The sequence below is a fragment of the Serinus canaria genome, chromosome 21 (genome assembly GCF_022539315.1).
Source record: "Serinus canaria isolate serCan28SL12 chromosome 21, serCan2020, whole genome shotgun sequence".
Taxonomy (NCBI): Eukaryota; Metazoa; Chordata; class Aves; order Passeriformes; family Fringillidae; genus Serinus; species Serinus canaria.
The window spans coordinates 7,035,326-7,063,120 of record NC_066334.1 but is presented as its reverse complement, the minus strand read 5'-3'; the positions used below and the strand labels follow the sequence as shown (position 1 = coordinate 7,063,120).

The 27,795-nt window shown below is 51.8% G+C and overlaps 2 protein-coding genes across 3 annotated transcripts; one reads left to right on the top strand and one right to left on the bottom strand.

The window, feature by feature from the left end:
• Positions 1 to 312: 312 nt before the first annotated feature.
• On the top strand, positions 313 to 9,603 carry LOC103820785 (solute carrier family 2, facilitated glucose transporter member 5-like). 2 transcript variants are annotated; one of them, XM_009095531.4, is made up of 13 exons: positions 313 to 682; positions 1,147 to 1,248; positions 2,761 to 2,859; positions 3,198 to 3,358; positions 3,822 to 3,946; positions 5,711 to 5,863; positions 5,944 to 6,069; positions 6,333 to 6,520; positions 6,892 to 7,002; positions 7,277 to 7,378; positions 7,758 to 7,833; positions 8,094 to 8,221; positions 8,837 to 9,603. In XM_009095531.4, exons 2-13 carry the CDS (start codon positions 1,201 to 1,203, stop codon positions 9,062 to 9,064), a joined length of 1,545 nt encoding a protein of 514 aa, XP_009093779.3. In that variant the 5' UTR covers positions 313 to 682; positions 1,147 to 1,200; the 3' UTR covers positions 9,065 to 9,603. The 2 variants fall into 2 exon arrangements, with proteins under 2 accessions (XP_009093779.3, XP_018775892.3); XM_018920347.3 differs by having other exon boundaries at positions 314 to 682; positions 1,142 to 1,248.
• A 194-nt stretch (positions 9,604 to 9,797) lies between these two features.
• CA6 (carbonic anhydrase 6) lies at positions 9,798 to 25,619 on the bottom strand. Its single transcript, XM_018920346.3, has 10 exons — positions 25,273 to 25,619; positions 18,846 to 18,931; positions 17,744 to 17,926; positions 15,086 to 15,234; positions 14,017 to 14,112; positions 13,453 to 13,519; positions 12,818 to 12,975; positions 11,743 to 11,866; positions 11,252 to 11,350; positions 9,798 to 10,750 (listed from the first exon to the last, which is right to left on the bottom strand). Exons 2-10 carry the CDS (start codon positions 18,916 to 18,918, stop codon positions 10,137 to 10,139), a joined length of 1,563 nt encoding a protein of 520 aa, XP_018775891.1. The 5' UTR covers positions 18,919 to 18,931; positions 25,273 to 25,619; the 3' UTR covers positions 9,798 to 10,136.
• Positions 25,620 to 27,795: the final 2,176 nt, after the last annotated feature.

Sequence of the window (27,795 nt, the reverse complement as noted above, 5' to 3'; positions counted from 1 at the left end):
TTTGAAGGACTGGAGATTTGCCCTCTTTGCAGTTTCCCCAACTCTGGGGCAGAATTTTCCCTCTTGGCTCAAGATCTGTGAAGGTGAGGACAGCAGGAGCTGCTGAGTGAGCTGTGGGCTGGGCCACAGGAGCCTGATCCCCACCAGGACACCTGGGAACAGCATCTTCAGGCTCTTCACTGAAAGGAAATGCAGCAAAAGAGAAAAGCCAGCGAGGCTGGGGACTGAATTCTTCCTCGGTGAGAGCAGCAGGGCTCTGCTCCTCTTCCGGCTCTGGAGCATGCTGCTGCCACGTGGAGGAGGAGAGGCTGCAGCCAGCCAGGGAGCTGTGCAGGGCACGTGGAAAAGAGGAGCTGCTCAGGAGGTGCCTTTTTCTGAGCTGGCCAATAAAAATAGAGCAGTGCACAGCAGGTTTTGTTCCAGTTTGTCTGGCTCCTGGGGATGCCTGTGAACTTAGCGTTTCTCTGATAAATTCTGGAATTGTAGTGGATGATTAACCAGGTCCTGGGCTCTTAAAGCCATCCCACAACAGAGGAGCTCAGCAGAGAGCCAGCAGCACGTGGTGCAGCCCTGCACGGAGAGGGAGAGGATTCCAGGGCTCTGGAGGAGACACTCGGGCACAGCTCTGGGAGGATGAGCTCTGGGGGCTGCCCCAGGGCCTGAGCCAGCTGGTCCCTGCAAGGTAGGACAAGGAGCAGCATTCTGTGCTCTGCAGTTTGTCTGCAGGGGTGCTGGGGTTCAGCTGCAGGGCTGTGCCTCAGGGCAAGCACCCTGTGCTGCCAGGGCCCCCCGATGCCACCCCTGGCTGTACCACCCCCAGCTGCCCAGGGGCTGCGGCTCCAGGGACTCTGCTTCTCCAGATGTCCAGATTTGGGGGGAAATTGGCTCCTTTTACCAGCTTTGGTGAAAGTCTGCTCCTTCTCCCTGGAGAGATGAGCCTGTGCCCCTCTCACTGGGCAGCACTTCTGCTTGAGACAGGATCTGGTAGAAGAAATCTGTCACTGGAACAGAGCTGGAAGAGAATGAACTTGCAGCCGTGGGAGAGTCAGGCAGAGGAGGGGGATGATCAATCAGTGCCTTACCCTGGCTGGCAGAGCCTGGCAGTGCTTGGCAGAGTCACAGGAGGGGTTTCTCTGTGCAGGGCAGGTCCATGCCCCCCGTGGGCCTGGGAGGAGCTGTGCTCAGCACCTGTGATCCAGCATGGAGCTGAAAGGAGGGAACCAGGACAGCTCCGAGGGTGCCAAGGGGGTGAGTATGCTGCCTGCCTGCTTCCAGGGACACAGGGACACAGGACAAGCCCTGGGCACCTGGGGGTACCTGTGAAGAGAGGAAAAGATGATATTTAGGGCTGAGATGGTTCTGTTCTTGAGCCCAGTCTGTGTCTGCAGGGCAGTGTTGCACTGGGTGATTGTCTGCAGCTCTCCTACCCTGTAACTTCTGTGGAACTTTCCCCTTCTGTGGGATTTTCCCCTTCTGTGGGATTTGAGTTTTCTTTCCTATTTTCCAATCAGTTTTGGGCTGCAGATGGACAGGGCTGCCTTTCACAGCAGTGTTTGGGGAGTCTTGCACAAAGCACTGCTGGGGAATGCCAGAGGTTTTCTTGGAAGTGCTGGATGTCAATAATTTACACCAGTGGCTCTTGTGAGCTCCTGGGATTTGGTTAATGAGAGCAAGGCAGCTGCTTTTCTTCACCAATGGGAGAATGGCAGCAGCCTCCTCCCAGAAAACAGACCTGGGAGCCTGAGCCTCCTTCCAGGCCTTGGGCTGAGACAGACTTGAATTCTGGTCTCCTGTCACACCTTCAACTCTGCAGGGCCCTGCAGCTGAGCTGCCAGGGATCCCGAGGAATGGAAAGAAGCACCAGCAGCTATTTGGACAAATGTTCAATTAGGGAAGTGACAGAGCCCTCGTGGGGGACCTGAGCTGAGTGCTGGGACAGAAAACCTCACAGACATTAAGGCCATTAAGGCTGGTGACGGTGGCAGCCAAGGGAGATTAAAATGAAAAATGGCTTTATTGATAGAGCAGCAGTGAGATGCATTAGTGAGCTATGAAACCCAGCCAAACAAAACCCCAACAACCCAGCTCTGTCAACACAGCCCTGGGGCTGAACTGCAGCTAAACTGTTGGGAAAAGAGAGTTGTTCTGGTTGTTTGTGTGCCCACAGCGGGTGTTGATCCTGCTGCAGATGGCAGTTCCCCTCCTCTGTCCTAGTGCAGAGTGCAGTCCCCCTCAGCCAAGCCCTCTGGGGGTTGCCTGGCTAAGTTCTAATTGGCTTCAGTGGCAATCAGTTAGATCCATAAATAGCTCTATCCCAAAATGCAGAGGAAGAAAAAACGAACAGGAAAGGGATTTGGCCACTTAATGCAAAAATCACTTCTTTTTAAAGCCTTCCTGTGCCAATATCCTGTGTTAGTGCACTGCCCAATCTGCACATTGGAAAAGAATAATTGCAAAAACCTTTTTCCCTGCAGGGTGGTGTTTGAAGGATGGTAACTTGAAAAAAAATTAATCATCCAAATGATTCATCAATACCAGCAAAGCAGAGTGGATTACTCTAATGGCTGTGGGCATATCAAACTGAACAAAATGAGTTGTAATGGCAACAGCCCACTGGGCTTTTATATGCAGCAAAATGAAGGCAAAACCACAGAAAGCAAGGCTTTGTGTATTTCTTTGTTTTTACTGAATGTTATTAATGCCTTAGAGCCAGACCCACTTCCAAGGTGGTGGTCATGGTTTTTTTCTCTCCCTCTGCAGAAAATGACACTTCCCCTGGCCCTGGTGGCTCTGGTTTCTGCCTTTGGCTCTTCCTTCCAGTATGGCTACAACGTGTCTGTGATCAACTCTCCTGCCCCGGTGAGTGGGGTGAGAGCAGAGCCAGGCACGGGTCAGGTTATGGCAATAAAATGGCAATAAAATGGACTTGTCCTCTCTCTGTGCCTGGGACACAGCTCTGGGAACCAGGCACATCCTCAAGGGCAGGACAGCCTGCAGGAATACAGGCTCCTCCATCCTCCTCCTCCTCCCCAGGCTCCTCCATCCCTCCCCTGCACTCATTTCCAGCTCAGCCATCCCTTTTTTCCTCAGGACAGTTGTTTTATGGCAGAGCTTTATGGCTCTGAGCTGTTGTTATCTAACCCTCAGAGCACAGAGATTGTACCACTGTGCCAAATCTGCTTTGTGCTTCCTTCCAGTACATGCAAGACTTTTACAACAGAACCTACCTGGACAGGACTGGGCTGCCCATGGACAGAGGCTTCCAGACACTGCTCTGGTCTCTCACTGTGTCCATGTTCCCTCTGGGTGGCTTCTTTGGGTCACTCCTGGTGTGGCCCATGGTCAACAGCTGTGGCAGGTAGGTGAGAGGCCCTGCCCTCTTTGGGAGAGAAGCATTGGGCTGATGGGGACCCCACCTTGCCCAGCCCTTCAGCTGCCTGGAATTCTCCCACCTTGGGCCAAAGCAGGTGGGATGAGGGGGAGCTGCTGGGCCCAGCCACAAGAGCTGTCTCCCCAGTGGGAAGGAATTTATGGGGTTATAAATGAGGTTTCTGGTATGGCCAGGGCTGTGGGCTGGGCACTGAGCCAGTGGGGAAGGAAAGTCCTGGGGTCTCAGATCTGGCCCAGCTTCTGCTGCTCAGGCTTCCTGAGAAACTTCACTTCTTTCTGGAAGCCTTCCTTGCCTGCAGGAAAAATGGGGCAACTGCCATTTCCTCCTTGCCCAGTGTTTGGCATGATGATAATTTGAGTTTTGGACAGAGGGGATCTTCTGTAACTTAGCAATGCCCAGCTGAATCTTCTCTTCTGCTGTTCCTTTGCAGAAAGGGCACTTTGCTGATAAATAACCTCTTTTCCATCGCTGCTGCAATCCTCATGGGAACCTCAGAGCTGGCAAAAACCTTTGAAGTAATCATCCTTTCCCGAGTTGTCATGGGAATATTTGCTGGTAAGTGGATGGTAAAGGGAGAGCAATAAATATTTCCTTGGTGGTGTAAAGGTGTTTTATTCCCCCAGCAGAAGCTTTCACAGGTATCACACTTTGGAATCTGCATGACAAGGCTGTGCTTCAGCCTGGTGCAGAAGTACTGAAGATCTTTGGGAGATAATGGCCCTGGGACTGGAATTTAAGCTGTGGGGAGGAGATGTGTGTCTGTAAAGGCAGCAATAAACATCTGCTGGGCACTGCAGCTCCAAACCTGCTGAGGATAATCTGTTTTCCCAGACAACTTAAAGCAGATAGTCTGCTTCTTTCCTTTTTAACATAACCAGAATAATCCATCAAAAGCATTGCCAGATCCAATAATCCAGTCCTGGAACTGACTGTTCTTCCTGCAGGAGAAAAGAAATGTTAAAAGGGAGAGCAAAGGGCTCAGAACCACTGGATTTCCTGCAGAGAGGGAGGGAAGCCAAGGATATCTGTGTGTTCCTGCTGGGAATGGCTGTATGGGAGCTGCAGGAACAGAACAGAACCATGCTGGGTACCCTGAGCACAGCCAGGCCTGTAAGGGTCCTGAGAGCATTTAGGCTCAATTAATTGGCTTTGGGCTGGTGAGACTGGCACACTCCATGGTTTGTTAATGAGCTGGGCTCGCTTGTAAAAACAAATTTCCTGCCTTAGCTGGCCAATTGTAATTGCTGCATGGACAGATCAAGTTGCTTTCCTGAGCCAGTTTCTTGTTTTCCATTTTTTTTAATCCATTGGTTTTCCTTTGGCTTTTGAGTCCCTCAAACCTGGCAGCTGCCCTCAGCACTGGAGCTTGGAATAAATGCTAAGGGTCTTGTTGAATGTGATCCCTCTCTGCAGTTATTTATAACCAACAAGCAGGTCCAGCCTGGCTGCCCTGCCTTGTCCTTCTCAGGCTGGCCTGGCCTGAACTGTGGCTGCTGTGCCTGGGGAGGATCTGGGAGGATCCCAGGGCTGTCACCCTCTGGCACTGCTGGCTCTTGTTTCGGTGCCTTTTAGGCCTTTCAGCTTTCAAATATCAGATCACCTTTGGCTCCTGAAGCCTAGGGACTCTAGAAATGTCAGATAAGAGTTGCCTGTAGTCATTTGACTCCAGGAGTTTGGGAGCTGCCAGGAGCTGGCAGCTCGCTGGGGTCACTGTGGGCAGCCCTAGAATGTTCCTAAAAATAACCTGTGTCCCTGGTGCCCTTATTAGAACATAAATACCCATTCCAGCAAGCCACCTGCAAGACATCACAGGCCAGCAAAGCTCTCAGCACAGCCTCACCAAGCAGGGAAGTTTTAAAAGCCAGCACAAAGTCATTTCCTTCCACTCTCACATCAGCGTGTTTGGATCCTGATTTCTCTTCTTGTTTTAGAGGAAGCAAAAAGTTCCTCTCTTCTATTTGGAGTTTGTTTCCCAAACTGAAGCAGCACAGCTTTTCTTTGTGTGTCTTGTGCTGTTCCTGGCAGAGCCTGCTGGGAGGAAGCTGCATTCAGGAGGATGAACACTGAACACTCAAACCAAGACCCCCCCAAATCATCTGCTGGCTCTGTAGGCAGGGCAGGCTCCTGCCAATCCTGTCAGACTCCACAAGGGCTTTGGGGGCCAGCAGCTGATCACCCAGACACTCGGAGCAGAAGGGTTTGAGTGTGAAGTTTCTGTGCATCCTGTGGCTCCTCAGGAATCTCTTTTGTTGCCCATGGGCAATCAGCAGCCTGCTGAAGGCTGAGCTGCATGTCTGACACTGTTCTCTTAACTTCTAGGTCTGGCTTCCAATGTGGTCCCTATGTTCCTTGGAGAAATGTCCCCCAAAAACCTGAGAGGAGCTGTTGGGGTGGTGCCACAGCTCTTCATCACCATTGGCATCCTTGCAGCTCAGATCCTTGGGCTCCACAGCATCCTTGGGAATGCCAGAGGTAAAGCTGTGGCCCAGGGCCTCTCCAGGGCTCCCCAGGGGAGGGTTTCTCTCAGCTGACGTGCTGTGACCTTGCTGCAGGGTGGCCTGTGCTGCTGGGGCTCACTGGGATCCCGTCCCTGATCCAGCTCCTGACCTTGCCCTTCTTCCCCGAGAGTCCCAGGTTCCTGCTCATCCAAAAGGGCAACGAGGAGCGGGCACGGAGAGGTACAGCCCCAGGCTGCCAGGGCAGGGAGCTGGGAGGGGATGGGCCTGCCTGTGGGACAGGCTGGCAGCAGCACGAGGGTGGGAAATCCTCCCCTGCTGTGCTGCTGGGGGTGGAATTCTCGGGACACTGCTCCTTGCCCTGGGTGTGTGGATCCCCAGGTGCCCACCACGGCTGCCCAGGGTCACACCCTGCTCTGTCCTGGTCTGAAGCAGGACAGCTCTGTGAACCTGGGGCTCCTGGCTCCCTGTGCTCTCCCCACCAGCTCTGCAGAGGCTGAGGGGCTGGGAGGACGTGGACGATGAGATACAGGAGATGTACCAGGAGAACCAGTCAGAGAAGGAGGAGGGACAGTTCTCTGTGCTCAGCCTGTTCACCTTCAGGGGCCTCAGGTGGCAGCTCATCTCCATCATCGTCATGATGGCAGGCCAGCAGCTCTCGGGGGTCAACGGGGTGAGTGGGGAAGGCTGGGGGCACAAAAAAGGGCTGGGGGCAGGGCTGGGGGCAGTGCTGGCACAGGGCACACACCTGGCAGTGCCCCTTCACCCAGGACATGCCCAGTGTCACACGGGCTGGGTCAGCCCTGGCCAGTTCCAAATGCAGGACAAGGTGCAGGCTCAGTGCCCTGTTAATGATCACTGCAGAGTTTCTAGAGCAAAGTGCTCGTGCCCAGATCCCAACCAGAAATGTCTGATGGCTTTGTGTGTCTCCAGAGATGGACAGAGTCCATCCTCGGGCTCCTGTGCACCAGTGCCAGGATTTAAAGCAGCCCAAAGGGGGCTGCCCTCGGGCCCTGCAGTGACACAGCTGTGGCTCTGCTGCAGGTCTTCTACTACGCAGACAGGATCTTCCAGTCAGCAGGGGTGCACAGCAGCAGCATCCAGTATGTCACCGTGTCCATAGGTGCCATCAACGTGGTCATGACTCTGCTGGCTGTAAGTTTGTTCTGGGGCTCTCTGAGCTCTCACTTGCCCACCCTCCCCTCCCCCTGTTTAAATTAGGTTGTGCTCATGGAATCCTGCAATCACAGAATGGTTTGGGTTGGAAGGGACCTTAGAGGTCATCTCATCCCAAAAACCTTCCACTAGACTCTTATTTGCACACGCTGGGAGGTGTTTTCCATGACAGATGCCCTGTGGTGTCCCTTGGACAAAAATACTGCAACAATTGCTGAGCCCCTGGTGTCTGCCCCTCTCCTGTCTCTCCCAGGTTTTCATTGTGGAATCCCTGGGGAGGAGGATCCTTCTCCTGGCTGGCTTCGTGCTGTGCTCTGCCTCCTGTGCAATCCTAACTCTGGCCCTCAATCTCCAGGTATGTATGACTGGCTCAGCTGGTCCCTCCCATGATTTCTGGACTTTCCAGGGAACAGGCCATTGGAATATTTTGAGGATGCTTCCACACCCTGGGGAGAAGGGGACAGCAAGAAAGTCTCTGTACTTGCATGGCTGCCTTAAAGAAAGGCTGTGATGCTGCTTGCCTGAATGTCCCCCAGGATGTTCCCAGCTCCTGCTGCCCCAGGATCCCTGTGGCAGCACGGGTCATAGCCAGGCTGTGCTTTCTGTGTCTGGTTCTGGCACTGAAGGGTGACACTGCCTTGGAATGCCTTCAGCTCTCACTGTGAACAGTGCCCTGGATGTGCAGGTGCTGTTCAGACAGGAAGCAGCCCTGACCTGTGCTTCAATCCTTGCAGACCACTGTCTCCTGGATGTCCTACCTCAGCATTGTCTGTGTCATTGCCTACATCATTGGACACGCCATCGGACCCAGTAAGTGCCCACAGCCTCCCCCACCAGCTGGGCAAAGCCAGGTGTTCAATTTCCTCCCAAAACCTTTGTGGAGCTCATCCAGGGAGGCTGAATTTCATCTCTGTGAGGCCACGCCCTCTGCAAGTCATTTCATTGCCCCGTTTTTGCCTTTAAATTTAATCCTAGTTTGATTTACTGATAGCTGAAACCACTGAAATGAGCAGTCTAATCAGAATTCAGGGACTGCCTCTGGGGTTTCCTCAGCTGCAGCTGCCTTGCAGGTCCCATTCCTCCTGTGATGATCACAGAGATGTTCCTGCAGTCGTCCCGGCCCGCGGCCTTCATGGTGGGGGGCTCTGTGCACTGGCTGAGCAACTTCACCGTGGGGCTGGTGTTCCTCTACATGGAGGTAAGAGCCCCAGCACAGGGCAGAACTTGGGCTGCACAGTGGCCTCTTCACCCCTGTGTTCTTGCAGAGAGGCTCTCAGGAGTGTCAATGCATTTGTTGGTTCCCAAAACCCGTGTGTGGGCTGGTGTCAAGGGCAGGAGACTGATGTTTCACAGCATTTTCTCATCACACCTGCCTGTTGCACAGGCTTTAAAAGAAAGCAGTTTGAGTGCCAGGTCTCATCCTGAGCTCAGGAGCTTGGAAAAGATAGCAAATTCCCCATCTTCCACTGCAGGATGTGCCTTGAGGGGACAGTTTTAGGTGGGTGCCTGGTTAAACTGCCCCCAGCAGCAGTGACCATAAACTGCTGCAGTCCCTGACTTGACCCTGGGCAGAGGCAGCTGCTGAGTTTTGTGTGAGTTACAGAGCAGACTCTCAGCCTCCTTTGCCAGGGAGTTTCCAATGAACCCATGGTGCTGGTTTGGGCAGACAGAATCTAAAACCACGCCAGCTTTGAGTTGTTCAGGTTAAAACTCGAGCAGCTCAGCGTGGCAGCAGTGCCACAGGCAGGGCCAGAGCAGGTATTCCCAGCTGGAATGGTGCCCTGACCCCTGCTCTCTCCTGTCACTGCCCTAGGCTGGGCTGGGGCCCTACAGCTTCCTCGTCTTCTGTGCCATCTGTGTTGCCACCATGCTTTACATCTTCTTCATTGTTCCTGAGACCAAGAATAAAACCTTCATGGAAATCAACAGGATCATGGCCAAGAGGAACAAAGTGGAGGTTCAGGAAAGCAAAGAGTTTAAAGATTCCTACCCCCTGAGCAGGCAGGAAGAGAAGAAATCGCTCTCCAGCAGTGAGATGTGACCCAGCTGTGTTTGGCCTGACAGGATCTGTTCAGCAGGAAAACAAATCCAGGGATTCCTCCTTTGATGCTGATCTGACAATCACAGAACTGTTAAGGCTGGAAAAGACATTTTGCATCAAATCCAAACCTAATGCTGCCAAGTCCTCCTCTTGTTCCAAGGAAAAGGAAATGTCCTCAGCCCGCTCAGTTCTGTGACCAAGGAGCTGATGTGTGTCCCTGGTGTCCTGTGACACATGCAGGGGACACAAGCCAGCCCTTGGGCTGGATGTGGGGCAGTCATGTGCAAGGAGTGCACTAAACTCCTCTGAGGAACTGTCACTTGTGTGTTTGAGGGTCCAGCCAGGGGAAATTGAATTCCATTTGGTATATCAGTGTGCTGCCCTCTGTTTTGACAAAAGCAGCTTGGCGTGGATCTTGTGTAGTAGATGGAGAATCCTTCACATGATTTACTTTGACCTTAGCAAATCAGTTTATAGATACAATACACCTGTGCTCAAGTTTGTGCTATATGAGTGTTAATAAAGGAGCTGTTTCTGTGCTCTGCCTCTGCATCCACAGCAGAAAAGAAGGAAAAGTTGTGCCACAGGCCAAGGCAGGACCTGTCCTAGGACCTGCCCTGCCCTCCACATCCCCTCTCCTGGGGGATACGACTGCAAGGGAAGGGGTGGTGAGTTGGTGGTGACAAACAGAAGGAGAGACAAGCAGGGAGGATGGTGAGAAACTGAGACTGGGTGAGGGATGGGAGAGAACTTTTATTTGAGAAAGCAGCTCCTTTGACCTTTGAGAGAGCAGCTCTTTGGCATGAAAAAAAATCTGTGCATGGGGATCTAGATCAACCCCTGGGAGGGAATGTAACAACCCAGGGTGCAGGACTGTGCCAGATTCTGCAGTTCATTGCTTTTATCTCACAGAAGGAGGTTTTGGTCTCTTGGAAAAACACCCTGGAGCACCAGGAGGTGCAGAGTGAGCCTACAAAGCAGGAGGAGAAACAAGCAAACCACCTCAGTATTTCTGAGTTTTCCCAACCAGAGTTTGGACTCTCTGGATGCCTGGAGCCAGCCAGAGCAGTGCTCACTGGCAGCTGGTGTCAGGCTGCAGAAGCACCCCCCCTTGCAGGGCCATGGGGGTTTGTCCCCAGGCTATGACATCCCCCGTGAGCTGCCCCTCTCTGCACAGCGCCAGCGCCCGAACCTCCGCGGCACTGAGCACCCGGCCCCACAGGTTCACCTGGCTCAGCCAGCCTGCAAAGCCATTGGAGAACGTGCCCAGCAGAGTGTCCCTGGCCTTGCCAAGGAGCAGTGTGCCCCCAGCCCGGCTCACGTAGCCCCTCTGGATGCTCCTGGCTTTGCCAGCCGCCCCGTTGAGCCAGAGCTTGGCCGTTCCCTCCGGGGAGGCCCAGGTCACGCAGTGGTGCAGCCAGCCCTGGGCCCCGTGCTGCAGGGGGAAGCTGAGGAAGTGCCCTCCTACCCAGAGCCCCAGCTCTGTGCCCACGGTCACCACCAGCTCGTGCTCGCTCTCCCCCGTGGAGTAGGACAGGATGGTCTGGCTGCCCTCGGGCTGGGCTCTGCTCCAGAAGCACAGCGTGAAGGCTCGCAGGGACACAGCACGGAGGGGATGAACCTCCACGAAGCTCTCAATGTTTTCCACGGGGAAGTAGAAAGCTGGAAAGGTGCTGGATTTCGTACCTGAAACAACCCAAAAGCCAGCAGTTCCATTTCCTGTAAACCAGGATATTCTGGAGGATAACACCCACAGAGCTGGTGGGGCTGTGCAGTCTGAGTTTCCAGTTACTGCTGTGTGTTGTGCCAGCAGGGAAGGGCTTTGGAATGCTGAAAAGCTGAGCTGAGCTCCCCCACACAAATGTTTGGGCAAATCATGGTTTTCCCTCTTTCCTCCTCTTTTCTCATGTTGTATAAAACAGAGGTGATGGTTATTTATCCTGGGGGAACTGAGCTGAGCATTTTTACTGTTTGTAAGAATGTGCTCCCATGGGGCAGGAGAGAGCTGCAGCTGCTGTGGGAGTAGCTGCCTTAGGGCTGGCCTTGATGATGGTGAAGGATTTCCAGATATGGCACAAAATTCTACCTGTGTATGCCAGTACCAAGCCTGTCAATGGTTTGGGCCACCAAGCTCAGCAGGGCTCTTCATCCTCACAAGGTGAGCTGGACTCCACCTGTGCTTCTTACCTGTGTGGCTCAGTCCATTCAGCAACTCTGTCTTCATGTCCTGGAGCTGCATCTGGATTTGGTCTAGCCTGAGGGTGAATTCCTCTGGATGGCACTGTGCTGGAGCAATCAGAGAGCTGAACTTACAGAGGGCTGGCACCTGCACAAGCTGCATTTTCTAGCTGGAGCAAAAGCTGTGTTTCAAACTGCAGCTCCTCTCCTCAGTGTGGCTGCTCAGCCAGAGCTGTTCCCACACGCTCCATGCACCAGACACACCTGAGCTGAGGGTCCTGCCGTGGTAGCACCAGGTACCCTGGAGGTGTGACACTCAAAGGGCAGGGCTGGCACACACCTTAAACGAGGGCTGCCAGCGGGGAGGCACAGGGACACCTCCACCCGAGCAGGGACACTGCCCTCCCAGACAGGGGATTCCAGCCCGTCCAAGCGCAAGGACTGGCAGTGTCACACCCTCCCCACGGGGCTGTGTCCCCCCCAGTGTCCCCTGGCCCTACCCTGGCCCTGCTGGGCTCGGAAGGAGGCCTCCACCACGCGGCCCCACAGCGGCTGCGTGTGCCGGTAGTCGTTGCGCAGGGTGTGGTTGTGCCAGTCCAGCAGGGTGTTCTCCAGGAGCTGCACCTGGCACAGGGACAGACACAGGGCACGTGGCAGGGGACATCACTCAGGGTGTGGGGACATCACTCAGGGCACAGGGACAGCAGCTCTGCCTGGAGCTGCAGTGCAGAATGGCACAGGAACATCACAAGGACATCACAGGGACGTGACAGAGGGCACAGGGACAGCAGCTGTGCCCAGACCTGCAGTGCATGCCCTGCAGCTGGGGATTGCACTGGGGATCAGACAGGAGTCCTCAGGGTCTCTTGCTGAGCAGCAGCTGGGGAAGGAACAGGACTGAGGGCCCGTATCAGCTAATTCACGATAAAGGCTGGGGGAGTTCTGAGCTCCTGCCTGAGGATAGCATGGATGGAGATTCTGCTGCTATTCTGTGCCTTTCTCACAAGTGCCCTCCAGCCTTCCCTTGCCAAAAAGAGTATTTCTTTTTCAAAGAGAGCACACTGTGATCCCCCACTACTGTGGTCTCAGTTTTATCTTTTTCTTCTGCTGGAAGAAAATGTTTCTGATGCTTCTTTATTATTTATTAACTTTAAAGCATTCCTTTCAGTGTGAGTCTAGACACTGAGAAACCCTGAAATACCTTCTAAAATCTGCCAATTATTCTGTAATTATTTTAATGTTATGAATGGCTCTTTTTTGGTGGGGTTTTTTTTGGCTTGGTTTTTTTTCAGGGGGACTCTCTTGCAGTAGTTTTTGCCTTATTAATTCTCACTGGTCTCTCCCTTTTTTATAGTGCTTCAGGGTGGCTGAGCTCAGCTGAGCATAGAGTTTTGTTATCAGTCACCAGACCTCGGGTCACCTGCTGCCCTGCTGCCATGCAGGATGACAGCCAGCTGTAACTCCAGGAATCCACCCCTAAGCTCTGCAGGAGAGGTGCCCTAGGAGCTCTGTGTTCCCTGGAGACAGAAAGGGAACATCTGGGGGGAAGAGGAGCTGGTGAGAGGCAGCACTGACCTGAGTGTGGGACAGGACAATGGGGGAGTGGAAGATGGTCCAGATGACGCTCTCGGAGCAGGGGGGGGTGGTCAGGGAGCCCTGGTACCTGTAGAAGTGGGAGAGGTTTTCTGGCAGCATGGCTTGGATGTCCAGGGAGCTGAGAGTTGTGGACTGACCTCCAAAGGAAGCAGAGATGGTATCAGCAGTTAATGGGGAGGGAAGAGAGAGGTGGAAGGGCTCTTGGAGCTGGGGCTGGCAAACCCCTCTGCCCTGAGCACTGGCCCATCAGACCTGTGGTGGAACTGGGAGGAGATGGAGAGGAATGAAAGGCCCTTTCTGGGTCTGTGCTTTGTCATGTCTGGGTCCTGGGGGTGCTGGGCAGCTGCTCCCAGCGCTCTGCCAGTCCCTGGGGTGCCCCAGGAGGTATCAGGGGCTGCACAGGCTGCAGGAAGCTGATATTTGGTGCTGCACAGACCTCCAGGAGTGCATTTATTGGTGCCCTGAGCACCCTCCCCACGGCCCTGGGCTGGAGCTGTGCAGGGCCGAGGATGCTCTGCCAGCACAGCAGCAGGAGAATGTCAGTCCCCAGAGGCAGAGTGTACACACAGGCTGGGAGCATATCAGGGACAGAGAAAGGCACTCCCAGGTCTTACCTGCAAACCTGATCCTTGCCAGTTTGGAAATGAATTCACTGTAGTAGGTGTTCTCAAAGGGCCCATCCTAAACACAGCACAGACACTTGATCAAAAGGTGAGACCTGCCTGTCCTTCTCACTGCTGAGCACTTGGGGGGCCTAATTCATCAGCTGGGAGACAAAGAGAACAAATACCCCCAAAGATCTCTGATGGGCTGGACAATGGTCAGGTTTGTACAGCCTGGGCAGAACAGTGAACAGGATTCTTTTTTACTGTTTTAAATCCACACTGAATCAAGTGTTCCCACTGGCAAACAGAGCAAGGCTTAGAGGCATAGCAGGGAAACCCCACCTGATATTCTTATATATGGGAGAGATATATAGATATAAAATACTACTTATGGGGCAGTTTTCTGGGGCTCCCAAGGTTGGTGTTGTGTGAAGCCCAGATGGCCCAGGGGAAGCAGCACAGCCCCCTAAAGAGGTGCCAGACCCCATCTCCAGGGACAGCTGTACAAACCTCATGTCTAAGGGGGGTTTTAGCCCAGCCAGTGCCCCCTGCCCCAGCCTGGCTCACACCTACCGTGTACAGGAAGGCCAGCACAGCCAGCCCCTGGGGCTTGTCTCTGGCTTCTGCAAAGCTGGAGTAGTTAGCAGAGTTGTAGTGGACAATGTGCAGCTGCCAGGAGAGAGATGGGGTCATTCAGCAAGAGGTGATGAGTGGCTCCTGTGTGTTTAGTGACACACAGAAGGGACAGTCACCACCCCAGTTCGTGCTGTTTGTGCCTCACAGCAGGCCAAAGGGACCTCTGCTTAAACAGCTTTGTGGTGACTGTGGGGGAACACCTCTGAAGGACACGAGTGCTCCTGCCATGGCTTATCTTGGAGATTTCTGTGCCAGCACCATCAGACTCAGCCTTGTCATTGCCCTGCTTTCCCCCTTTCCCCCCTGCAGGCCCTATGGGGTGCAGCCATCCCCCCAATGCCCTGCTGTCCCCCCTGCAGGCCCTGTGGGGTGCAGCCATGCCCCCATTGCCCTGCTGTCCCCCCTGCAGGCTGTTTGGGGTGCAGCCATGCCCCCATTGCCCTGCTGTCCCCCCTGCAGGCTGTTTGGGGTGCAGCCATCCCCCCATTGCCCTGCTGTCCCCCCTGCAGGCCCTGTGGGGTGCAGCCATCCCCCCCTTGCCCTGCTTTCTCCCCTGCAGGCTGTTTGGGGTGCAGCCATCCCCCCATTGCCCTGCTTTCCCCCCTGCAGGCTGTTTGGGGTGCAGCCATCCCCCCATTGCCCTGCTTTCCCCCCTGCAGGCTGTTTGGGGTGCAGCCATCCCCCCAATGCCCTGCTTTCTCCCCTGCAGGCCCTGTTTGGGGTGCAGCCATCCCCCCATTGCCCTGCTGTCCCCCCTGCAGGCTGTTTGGGGTGCAGCCATCCCCCATTGCCCTGCTGTCCCCCCTGCAGGCTGTTTGGGGTGCAGCCATCCCCCCACTGCCCTGCTTTCCCCCCTGCAGGCTGTTTGGGGTGCAGCCATCCCCCCACTGCCCTGCTTTCCCCCCTGCAGGCTGTTTGGGGTGCAGCCATCCCCCCATTGCCCTGCTGTCCCCCCTGCAGGCTGTTTGGGGTGCAGCCATCCCCCCTTTCCCAGAGCCCCTCGAACCTCGGCGAAGTAGCGCATGCCGTCGAGGGTGTGCTCCGAGCCACTGCTCTCCAGGTCCAGCCCTCCCCAGTGCAGGTGCATCTGGACAGCTGTGTAGACACCTGGGAGCCCTCTGGAGATGTTCATGGTGGGTGGCAAGTCGATCTGAACTGAAGAATGACAAGGTTGGAGGCAGCAGGGGTGCAGCCTTGCCCATCCCCGTGGTGGCACCTCCTGGAAGGAGCAGGCACCGTCACCACCCCGGTGTGGGAGGGAAAACAGAGAACTTTAAAGGAATCAACACAGCCAGTGGCCTCATCTGTTGTCACAATTCCCAGAGAGGCCCAGCCATTCTGGGAACGCCCTGTAGGTTTGAAAATCTTGTGTCATTGCTGAAGGATTTGTGGAGACAAACCTCTTTTCTTCTCTTTGCCAAGGAGAAGTCACAAACCCTTTGTCTTCCTGGTAATTCACTGCCAGGAATCATAGATTATGTTAATATATCTAGGAGTGGAAGTGGAGAATTGTCTCATCTAAATGAAAGCCCCCAGCATGTTATAAAAACTAGCAACTATCCTTGCAAAATGCAGCACAGCATATTATTAATTAGTCATAGTTTGGGTTTCTGAGGAGTTTTTTTTGTTTGTGAACTGTTTCTAGACAGACAAGACGAAAGCATGTTTCCTTCCAATATCCCAAAGGCTCTAGAGTGGGAGGGATAACATAATCTACCTTTTTCATAAGTTCCCTGCTGACTGCCTTCCATAATGAGGGTTATTTACTTCAAGTACCTCACCAGGGTTTCTACTTTCTACAAAACACAGCCAGGGAATTGTGTTGTGAGATTGTAAAAAGCTTAAGGCTCCTCTAAGATATTCTAGGCAAATATTTGCTGCAAGCACAAGGTAGGGAGCAGCCTGGTTTGCTTCTGCTTTTCTCCCTCGTGGAGTGTGAGTGGGGAGTGTGACTGCTCCGAGCTGGCAGTGCCTGCTCCTGCTTTGCCCTGGCTCTGCCAGGCGGCGGAGAATCAGCTGGGCTGAGCAGGGTGAGTGCAGCTGAGCCTTCCCCAGCACTGCTGCTCTGCAGCTTGGCCTCTGGCCATGCCTGCCTGCAGGCACAGCAGGCACAGCCAGCCTGCCTGCCCAGCTCAGCCCCTGGGAGGCTGAGTTCACGGGGCACTCTGGAGGTCCCAGTTAAATCTGCTCCTGGAGGAGGATGCACACATGGATGACATTTAAATTTTGCTTGTCCAGCTGGAGGACCAACCGTCTTTAAAACAAAAAGAAGGTGCAAATACAAAAGGCTTTGTTAACCGCAGGCTGTCTGTGTGAGCACTCACACCACAGCAAACAGGCATTTTCAGGTGGGATTTAGCCTGGTGCTAACACCCCTGCAGAAAAAATGAACCTGGTTTCCTGGGTGAGACATTTGGGGTTTGGTTCAGAGAGCCTGTAAGGAGAGTCCTGCTGGTAAATCCCTCTCCTGTCCCTTTCAGATCTGCTGAGTGCTTTCCCTGAGAGATTCTGCTGCCCTGTCCCATCTCACTGAAGCCAGTAGAAAAGCCCAGCCTGACTCACAGGAGCTGTGAATAGGGACAGTCGTTTGTCTTTGTGCTTTAGGAAACTGCCCTGCATCAGAAAATCATTGTTGGGAAGTTAACAAAAGAATGGACAAATACACACATGCAGTCAAAAAAGCTAAACCTGCAAGAATTAATGTCTAGGCAGGCAGGGCAGTAGTGCTGACAGAGAGCTCCAGCTGAACGCTGAGTTGGTGTGGGCCACACAAAAGGAGTTTCAGTTTTCAGGGACACAATCACAGCAGTCTTCTCTGCTGGCACTTTGTCCCTCAGCACTCCCCTGCCCTGCCCTCACACCGGATTTCTCTCTCTTTGTTGCAGGCAGAAAGAAAGAGCTGCTGTGCAGGACTCAGGAGCCGACAGCTTTATGTTCCCATCACCTTCCCAAACCACTCATCCTCTCTCCCCTGCAGCCATCAGAAAATTCTCTCATTGCTCATCTGTAGTCCAAAGGCGTTATCCCGACAGCACCCGCTGATGAATTATTGAGGCAATGAATTACAGATTGCAGCAGGGCGATCTGGGATCTCCTAAATTATAAGCATTGCCCTGAAACTGTGTAGCCAAAGGCCGGGCTTTTAAGGTGTGCTGTGCTTCAGTTTCCTTTCCTGAGCCCCAGAACACCAACCCTCCCGTGAGGCAGGGATCCTCCTCTGTCTTGTTCTTAGGGTGACCTACATCCAGCCAAACCTGGGATGCAAAGGTTCCATTCCTGTCACTTTTGATTCATGCACAAGCCAAAGATGCATTTTTCTGAACGCAGAGGGGTCAGCATGCCCCCAGTACCACTCACTGCTACACTCCTGTTGTCTTGCAGCACATTAAAGGAAAGGATCAATCTGGAATTCTCCAGCTGCATTTTATCTCCTTTTCATGTCCAACAGAGAAAATACCTTGCAGAAACCTAACTGCCTTTTATTTGTCTGATTTATTTATGCATTTCTGGAGAGCTGTCCTGCATGACTGAGGAAAACAGCAAACCTAAGGGAGCAGAATGAAGTGAGATGGCAAAATAAGGTGAGTTCAAAACAAGGGCATGGTCTGGGAATGCATTTCCAAGCTGAAACACAAGATCTGTTCCTGCAGTGCCCCAGCCTTACCAGAGTGGCCATTGTTGGTCATCCTGAGCTGCCCCTGCAAGGGCCCATCGTAGCCACCGAGCTCCAGCTGCAGCAGGGGGTTGTACCTCACCTTCCTCCTCTGGATGTCAATGGGGGATTGCTGCTTGCCAGCACAGTCTGGGAAGTGCTGTCCCCAGTGCTCCTCATCCAGCTCTCCTTCTCCTGGAGGGGAGGAAGGCAGGGGACAGGGATGTGCTGTCAGTCAGCAGCCAGAGCACTCTCCTCATCTGCCAGCAGGAAATGCCAATCTAATTATTGGAACGCCAGGAGCTGCAGCCATTACAGGTTGCTTTGCCTCCCCCAGAGTGAAAATGCACATTTTTGTGTCTGCAGGACAGCTGTGCTGCAAAGTAAGAAACCTGCATTGCAGCAGCAGCTCGGTGATTGCTGGAGGCTGAACCTCCACCAAAGGACGAGCAGTGTTCACATGGAAATGGGGATTTAAATGGGTCCCAGCTGCCAGAAGTGTGGAATTGGCTTCTTAACCAGTGCGAGTGAATAGGATCAGGGCAATAGGCAGGAAGGCTCAGCTTGGCATCAGGAACTGACAGCAATTAGCTATTTTTAACTAGGGAGAGAGCAATTGCAATATTGCAACTCTTCAATATCCTTTGTTTTAACTTAGCCCACTGAAGATCATAAAAGGATCAACACTTATTTCAGTGAGCTCTGCAAACAACCCCTGACACAAATGAAATTTAGACAAAATTTCACCAAAAAAACTATAAATACCTAAATAAGTACTTAGTGCTCTGTACTGCCGGGGATATGACAATAAAATAAGAAGCAGGCAGTATTTAAAGCTTTTCCTTGCAGGATCATCCAAAGGGCAGCTTTTCTTCTAACACATTCTAAAGATTTCCCCCATTGTTTGAACCTCGTTGTGCTGCCAACCCTGACAATGTGTCCTAACCACACAAAGGAGTAAAAAGAGGTGACATTGAGGAGAATCACTTTCAAGACAGGGAGGCATCACTGAAGTGGAATAAATTGGCTGCTCTGTGATCTCTCACTGAGGGACAGCCAGGAAGGGAAGGGATCCTGTAGAGCAGCAGCAGCCCCAAAGCAGCCCCGTTTTTACCTTCGTATGTCCAGGGCACCTCGAGGCTGAGGGGCACCAGGAGCAGGTGGAGCAGGAGCAGCACCCTCAGCATGTCTGTGTCGTACCTGCAGCACAGCCGAGGGAAGGACGGGTTAAAAACCCCTCAGAACCCCCAAATGTTGGTTTTCTCCAGGCCTGGCCTTTCCAGCAGCCCTCCTGCCCTTCTCCTCACCCCCCCCAGCAGGATAATGGGTTTGGCCAGTCAGCTCTGCTGGCCTTTGGCTGAGCTGTCCCCACAGAGGGGACAGGTCCCCCGATGGCTCTGTCTGACCCTGCACAGCTTTTCCTGTCCATTCATTCCTGATGAATGGGCTGAAAAGCTCCTCACTGCAAGTATGGGTACAGCAGAGCTTTGTAAGCAGAAACAGCCAGCCCAGACCTCAGAGCTCTCCCCTTTACAGAGCAAGGACCAAGGCACAAGGAATTCACAGGACTGGATTTCAAAGTGCACAGCATTCACAATCCTAGAAATCAAAACTGTAGACACTTAGCTCCTCTGAAAATTAGAGACTGGATTTAAAAGCACTCCACAGCCCTGAGCCTTAGCATTCAAAGCATTTTGCTTTCAACACCTTCCCTCATCACTGGAAATCTAGTTTTGAATGGGAGAGATTTGAAACCTTTGAAAAATTCAGAGCTCTCAAAACTATTTACACTTGAAAGGTGCAGGAGACTGAACCCCTGATAGCTTTTCAAAAAACAAGCAGGAATTCAAATAAAAACTAGCAGGTGACAGGTGTCTAAATGCTCTTGTGGACTTCTGTGTCTCTTCAGACACTTGATTTCCTTAAAAATGTGTCCCAAGCAAATACTTGTCTATGGTCCAGTAAAAGTCATTTGGCAGAACAGGGAACAGACCACGGATTCTCTCCCTGCCTTTTTGTATCCTGTCACCAGGCAAATGCCATTCCCAAATCCTCCTCCTCCCTCAGGAATGACACACTGCTGGCAGCCCTTTCTTCCCAGCCGTGGCCCCCAGCTCCTAAACCCGTGGTTTCAAAGCAAAAGGGGAGCAGAAATCTCTCCAGGAGTGGAATTTTTACCTTCTATGGAAAAGAACTAGAGATTCCAACAAAAGCAGCATAGCTGGGCTGTTGGTTTTAGGTGACAGGCAGCAATATTAAACACGAGGCAAGAAAACTCAGATCAGTGAAATCTCAGCGCTCTGTTCCCAGCATCCCTGCCACTTGTGATAAAATTGGCAATTATTTTCAGGAACAAGGTGATTTTCAGCCACTCAGCAAGGTGGCAGCAACTGAGGTGAGTCTGGGGGTGAGGGTCAGGCTGAGCTGCACAGAAGGTGAGACCCGGTGTGGCAGTTTGGGGCAGTTTGGGGCAGTTTGGGGGTGGCAGTTGGGGTGGCAGTTTGGGCAGGACAGGCCCCAGGATGCTGCAGCTCAGGCAGTCTTGCTCATTCTGTGATTCTATGAATAATAACAGCAAGTCACCAGTAAGAGGCACAGGTGAGCTACAGGTGCCATGGGAACTCAGGTTTCTGTGCTGAAGAAGATACAGGTATTTTACTCAAAATCTTATTCTTTGCAAGTGAATTGTTCAGGTAAAAAGGCCTTTCCTTGGTTGCTGGTTTGTGCAGTGCATGTTTAATCTTTGGGAACTGCTGTAATATGGAGCTGATTAACAAGAAGAGTTTTTTCCCTCTCTCCTCTGAAGAAGTCATTTATTCTGACGGTTGCACTGAACTGTGTAAGGACCAAACTAAGCAAACCTGCCCTGCAATGCACTTCTTAATCCTTGTGTATCCAGTTGTGTAAATAGGCTTTGAAATTAGCTGAGGGGGAAATTTTGGGGGTTTATACCTCTTTGCACTTCAGGATTCCACACAGCAGCACAGGAGGGTGTGAAGAGGAATCAGGCACAAGGGACTGATCACCTCTGCACCGGAGAGGTGCACTGGTATTCATTTTTAATGGAGCTTTTGCAGCATTTGTGACATTTCACTTGATATCAGCAGGGGCTGTGGGTGCTCAGCACACCCAAAACCCACATCTGTGTTAGCTCAAATTCTTGTCTTCAGCATCCCTTCTAACCCAAACCATTCTGTGATTCTGTGAAGACCCAGCAATCTGTGGAAAGGATTTACTAAGGACATGAATTTTTTTTGAAGTTAGGACAGAACAATAATTTCAATTAAGTTCTTGAAATCTATTTGGATATTGAGCTTCTAAGTAGGAGCTGAATGGAATGGAAGTCCTCCTGTATGAGTATTGCCCACACCAACCACTGGTTCCTGGTTCTTGGGGCTTTTTTAGTGTATGTGGTATTAAACCTGGCTGGCCTGAGGCTTGTCTTGGTCAGCTCTTTTGCTACCTGGACATAATTTCTGGAGAATAATTTCCTCCAGAATAATTTTCTGGAGAGAAAAATGGACTTAGTGCCTGGGAACTCCAGGCATATCACAGCAGCACCGTGCCTGAGGTGAGCTGGGGGTTCACAGGTGGAGACTGGAACAGACTCATCTCTGCCCCAAGATTCAGCCAGTGAGAAAATCTGATGTTGTGTGTGTCAGCCATGAATATCCTTGGCATGATTTCTTCCCAGCAGCAGGGAACTTTCACACAGACCTTGGCCTTCCCCCTCCTGCCTCCACTGCAGTGGGAAATAAGCCTTTTATCCCACATCATTGGCTTCCATGCTCTTCACTTTTATCTCTACAGTTTCCCCTGACTCTTTGCCATCTTTTAAATCCTGCTTCTCCCAGGCTATTCTCTCTGTCCTCGCCAGCCTAAAGCTCAGCTCAAGTCTGACATTCTGAGAATTGGTGGCCACATTAAAACATTGATGTGGCATTGAAGTAGCTGGCTCAAACCTCAGTGCTCCTTTGACCCAGAACTTGAAAGGGTTAACTCCTCTGCCTCTGAATCAGCAGGAATTCCATCAGGGCTAGCAGTAAGAGCTGCATCACTCGCCAGCCCAGCAAAATGTTTGACCAGGAGCAGGCTGTTTGAAGTGAGATGGACAGAGTGCCTTCAATCAGGCCATTCAGGTTTTTCTGAGTGAGTCTGAAACCTCTTCAAACAGAGCTCTCTCTGCTGAGGTTGTGCTGGATGAGTGAAGGCATCCAGAGCCTGCATAAGCTTTATGAAAGGCAAAGATCAGCCAGTGCTGGCAGGCCCAGGCCCACGAGGAAAGCTGACAATAGCTGTAAGGATTGAAACACGAGATTCTTTTATTCAGCAATTCCTGTAATGTTTCTACATCTTATTTCCAAAACTGGCCCTCTTTTCTTTGATATTTTGCCCAGGCTCTTTTTTATTTCCTTCCCATTTTGCCCCTGGTTTTCAAGTACATACAGAGATCACAGGGGCAGAAAAGTGCTGGAATTCATTTCTCCAGTTCACACAATCCCTTTAGACCTCCTTCATCTTATACAATATTTTGATGTATTTGACTAAATTTAATCATAGAATCAGAATGGTTTGGTTTGGAAGGGACCTTAAAGAATATCTAGTCCAACCCTCTGCCACGGGCAGGGACACCTTCCTGCCTTCTTCTGATATAAATTCAGACACCTTTATGATTCTGCTGAAGCTTTGTGGAAGAAATGGGCTTTGAGGCAGTCAGAGACAGACACCAGAGATCTACACCAGTGCTCCTGAAGGCAGGATTTGCCCATTTGAAAGCAGAGAGGTTTCCTCTGCGAATTCCATTTCACGGTCTAACAGATCTCAGCATTAGCTACCTGCACTTCATTGTCAACCTAAATTTTCTTTTGCTCAGTTTCAGCCAATTACTCTTAGTTATAGCGGTAACCCTTGGATTATCTTAAAATAGTTTTCCCTTTTTAATGTTCACATCACTTCTGGGGTGGTTATCACCTCGCTGCACCATGGGCAGGAGCAGCCTTTCACTGCCATTTCCCCAAGGTGGAGAAAAGGACAATGTGATGCTATAAAAAGGAGAGAACGTGGTCAAATAATCCCTCTTCATTTTCATTTCCAGGAAATGTCATTACAGCTCTTGTAATGTCTCTTTAGGGCTGCTCTACAGACTTTGCTGAAAGGGGATTTCATGTTCTGGATCTCTGCTTGAGACTTTGGAAGAAAGCAAAGCGTGAAGGCAGGATTAGGAAGGGGGAGGCCAGACTTGGCACTGCATTGTGTGTGAGGAGCACTGGAACGTGCTCTGAGTGTGGGGATGGAAGAAGCTGTGTGAGAGAGAGCCTTGGAGAAAGATTTCCATCATGCCAGGGCTCTGTGCTGTGCAGTGGATGGGACAGAGAAGGAATAACTGGGTGACAAGGCAGCCTGGCAACATGTGCCAATACCTGTTCCCAGTGGAATTAGGGCTCTACAGGTGTCTGCACTGCTCCCCTAAAAATGTTCAGTTTGCTCCTCATCTCCCAGGGTTATGGCAGGCAGGGGAAGCACAACTGCTGCTCCATCTCTCTGAAAATGGACATTAGCAATGCACAAACAAAGGAGAGGACCCCAAGGACCTTAGCAAACAAACAAACACCGTGCACAGAACAAGTAAGGGCTCTGGAAAGTGCTGCTGCTCATTGCTGGGTAAGCACTTTTCCTTTCTGCATTGTGTGTTGAGCAGCTGTGACATCCAGTGGCCAAACACAATACAGTTGGGTCTGGTACAGACCTCTTCACACAGGCTAACAATAATAGAGCCCTTCCACGGCACTTTTCATCTTCAAAAAGCTGCACAAGCACGAATCCATTAACCCTTGCACTGCTCAGGGGGCAGAGCAGTGCAGCCATCCCAGAAGTAACGGGGGAGGGGACAGCACTCTCCAAAGGCATGGCAATCAGCTCTCCAGGCATGTGGAGAACCTGCTGCAGGACCAGAGTGCAGGACCTTCAGCCCCAAGGCAAGGAGCTGAGAGATAAGGGATCAGAAAGGTACAGCTCATCCAGCACGTGATGAAGAGGCCGCACCTGAGGGATGGGTTGTGCTTGTTTTCCTAAGAGCAAAAATGTCCCTGGAAAAAGAGGGGGAAAGATGGGAAAAGCTGATAGATCCCAGCAGGAGCAGAGCTGCTTTGGAAGAGATCCTTTGTCAGAGGCCTAGCCTGAGGAAAAAGCTTCAGCAGAGATCTTCTGAAAACATCAGAGGACACTGCTGATATTTGTGGAAGGTAGGGAAGGCAGCACAGATGTGGATATGGATTAAAAATGCAGTGGTGGAATAGAAGAAATGTGACTACAAGGAGATGCCACCTTAAACTTCACCAGTGCCCAGTGTTTGCTTGCTCAGCTCTGCAGTGGCTTTTTCTGCAGATAAAGTCATTGCAGGGACCTTCAGAAGGAGCAAAGTGCCCACAGTCCCTCCTCTCCCAGCAGCTCCATCAGTCCCTCCTCTCCCATCACCACTGCTCTCTGAGGAGCTAAGAGTGATGATGGGAGCTGAAAGTGTTTCCCATGAGAATGAGGTTGATTTTTAAGGCAGGAAGAAGACATGAAGGAAATTTAAATCCTACTGTCTGTGTTGTACCTGTTCTGTAGCAAGAGGATCCTGCTTGATAACTCTCGTGCTTTACATAACTATTTTGCACCCATTAAGGAAACAAATTACTTGGTTTTGGACTACTCTTTTTTTCAGGTTATCATTCAAAAAACCCCCAATCTTAAACACCAAAAATCAATTCCTAGCTTTCTTTCCCCTTTATGTGGAACACATTTCAAAGAGAGGGGGAAGGCCCTGCTCAGCAAGGAGCCTCAGACACCCTGAGAGAGACAGTGCAGGGTCTGTACTCTGGCCTCCACAGAGAGGATTACTGCATGGTTTCAGCATGGTTTCAACAAGCAGCTATGGCCTTTGGATCCACTACTCCTGGCAATTAATGTCCAGCTGGTTCTTTCAGTCTCCCTACAAATCACCATATCAGATCATCAGCTCCTGGGAAATGTTCTCTTTGATATCAGCACGCTGATTCATGCATTGGTTCCCTTCCAAATGGCCATTCCCCATGCCCTGAGAATGGATGTGGCAGTTGTAAATGTAGGTTAGCATTTCCAGTAGAGAATATCCTGCCTGGTCCTGAGTGTCTCACTCAGGGAGGCTGATGATGGAGCCACACTACACAGACCACACTAACCAGTATGGACTAACCAGCCCTTCCCCAAAGCCCTGGAGAAGACAGCATAATGAAGACTGGAAGTTAAGAGCATTAAGCAAGCTGGAAGTGCTGGGAGTTAAGAGCATTAAGACAGCCATGAGGTCTGTCACCTCCAGCCATTTCACTATTCATGTGCCTAAAGGTGTCTCACTGCAGGGTGAAGCTGAGACAAAGGCATGGCAGAAAATGGGATGAAAAGTGAGGGAGAAGGATGTAAAGTCAGAGGAGGTTCTGAATGCCTGGAAGAAAACATCTTGAACAGTCATTCCACAATTTAATAGATACCCAAAAAGAACATTAGTCAGACTCTGCCTTTACCTTTCCAATGAACGTTCCTTAAAAACACCAGGATCTGCAGGGTCGATGAAGAGCAGAGATCTGAGTGACAGAGAGCTCACGTCTGCATCCAGTGGCTTCCCTCTGGAGATCCCACCTGGACTGAAGTGAAGTGCAAAGCTCCTGAGGTGCAGAGCTGCCCTCGCCAAGGAACCTGCTCAGAACACAAACAGGCTGGCACTGGCTGAAGTGGAAGGAGCGGGCGAGGGAGGTGCCCACGCAGCCACCCAGGCACATCTTCAGGTGTTCTGGGAGGCACTGGGGGAAGAGAAGTCCCTGAGCATGCAGGAAGTGCTTTCAAGGTGCTCGCAAAGCTCACGCCCTGGAATGTGCCCTGCACTGCTAGTGGTTATGAGCACTTGAATGCATCCCAAACAAGTCCTGATCTGTGGTGGTTCTGCTCTGCCTTGGCACCCTCAGCTGCCTGGAGCAGTGATTTCACACCCTGCAGAGCTCTGAAGGCTCCTGCCCGACTGCTCTGATCAGGGCAGGGAAAGGCTGGCCTGGCTGGCTTCTGTGCTCATCAGCCTGTTGCAAGCCACCAAAAAATGTACATTTGTCACACTTCCAATTTTACCTGCAAAGCACAAGGAATGCGAGGCCTTGCAGTGGGGGATTTTGCTCCTGAGGGTAGTTCTCCATTTCTGGCAGGTGGGTGCCTGTGAGCCAGGTCTGTGCTGTGGCTTTTCCCCCCTGCTCCAGCAGCAGTTCCTCTGCTGTGTTCGTGTTCCTGCTGGGAACACCAGCCTTATGTGTCCCCAAACTCTCTGTCCCCAGTTAGCCATTAGCCAGACAGACCCCTTCAAACCATGAAATATTTTAAGGGTGTACTGAGTATTTGATAAACTGGTAACAAGCCTGTATTCCCAAAGAAACTCCTGCTTCCTAGAAACCTCATAGCCTTGGGGATGCTCTTTAAAGCAAGACAAAAAGACAAATCAGGCAGGATACATGACTGAGCAGCAGCACTTTTAACACCAGCTCTAAGTTTAATTTTAACATGCATGGCACAGTGCAAGTTTAAATCTGCTGATCCAGGAAAAAATTATACCAACACCTGAACAGAGCCAGGCTTGTGCTCACGGATGCCTGAGCACTGCTGCCTGCAGCCCCAGTGTCCCCAGCTGTGCCTCCTGGGGACAGGGGCCAGTGTGGCTCCCGGCACCGTGGCCAGGGTCCTGCTGGGATGGGGAATGCAGGCTCCAGCCGAGGAAATCTGCTTTGTGCTGCCTCTGTGCCCACAAGGGAAGGAGGGTGAGGCATGGGACAAGTCCTAAACCCCTCCTGACAATTTCTGAGGGAGAGCTCAGTGCTCTGGGCAGGGGGGTTTGCTTTCAACCCACCTCTGCCCCCCACCAGGCCAATTATGACCTTTCAGAAAACGTTTTGTCCCAAAAGAGCACCCTGCTGTACTTCAGCATCAGCCTTTGCTGGCTTCTACAATGTTTAATTTCCCTCAGCCTCAGGCTTTCTTGTGCTCCATTTTCTTTAGCTCATTATAAGACTCGACACCTCTGTGTGATTTTCCTGCATGGCAATAAAGGCAAAGATAGTGAAGCATCTCTAATCCAGCAGTTAAAATGCAGCATAAAAATGCACCTTTAGGATTTCCAGCATCTGGAATGTGTTTTTACAGGGAATGTGCCCTCACACCAGGAAGGGGGAGGCTGCAGGACAAGCCAGTGCTGCCAAGGATGCAGCTCTAAGGGGTACAATGCGCAGTTTTGGGGGGGCTGGCACTTCAAATAATTATCTACCCGTTTAATTCCAAGGGCTTTAATTCCAAGGGCTTTTCCTGCCCAGTGGTGCCTTATCTCAGCTGGACAGGACCCAGCAGCATTCCGCCCTGATTCGTGGCTGTGCAGCCACAGGGATGTGCAGGGAAGGCACAAACCCCACACACAGCAGGCACAGGGGACACAGGACACTGCCACCAACCAGCCTGGCTGGCACAGGGCTTGTCCCTCTTCTGCCTTGGGGAAGGTCAGTCCAGCTGACTTCCTTTGCTCTTTATTAGACTTTAAGCCTATCCCAAGGGGATGTTCTCAGGAAGGAAAGAAAAATGTGCCCAGAAGGTACCTCAGGCACAGGCTGGCAGGGCAGGGCGAGGCAGGGCTGGAGGAGCACAAACTTCACTGGTCTGTGAGCAATGAAATGGCTTTGTTGGGGCAGTCAGGGTGAACTGGGCACTGCCACATCCTCACAGAGAGAGCACAGAATGGCTTGGCTTGCTGGGACCTGAGAGCTCAACCCATCCCAGCCCTGACACGGGCAGGGACAGCTTCCACTCTCCCAGAACACAGGGAAAGGTTTGTGCTCCTGCTGGCACACTGCTGTGGGGTATCATAGTCACCTTTAGTGATGGAAGTGAATAACCATCCCATTTCCTTCTCCCCCCTAGGAAATGGGATGGTTATTCACTTCAAAATCAGAGTGAGTATTTATTGTGTTTGTAATTAACCTTTTCCTGGAACTATTACAAATACACATTTGTTCCAGCTTTCC

Coding starts and splice junctions, on each gene's coding strand:
- LOC103820785 (XM_009095531.4), top strand. CDS start 1,201: ATGGAGCTGAAAGGAGGGAACCAGGACAGCTCCGAGGGTGCCAAGGGG. Junction 1,249..2,760: donor GCTCCGAGGGTGCCAAGGGG/GTGAGTATGCTG, acceptor CTCCCTCTGCAG/AAAATGACACTTCCCCTGGC. Junction 5,864..5,943: donor CATCCTTGGGAATGCCAGAG/GTAAAGCTGTGG, acceptor ACCTTGCTGCAG/GGTGGCCTGTGCTGCTGGGG.
- CA6 (XM_018920346.3), bottom strand. CDS start 18,918: ATGCTGAGGGTGCTGCTCCTGCTCCACCTGCTCCTGGTGCCCCTCAGC. Junction 15,235..17,743: donor GACCAACAATGGCCACTCTG/GTAAGGCTGGGG, acceptor GTCATTCTTCAG/TTCAGATCGACTTGCCACCC. Junction 12,976..13,452: donor GGCAAGGATCAGGTTTGCAG/GTAAGACCTGGG, acceptor CTTCCTTTGGAG/GTCAGTCCACAACTCTCAGC.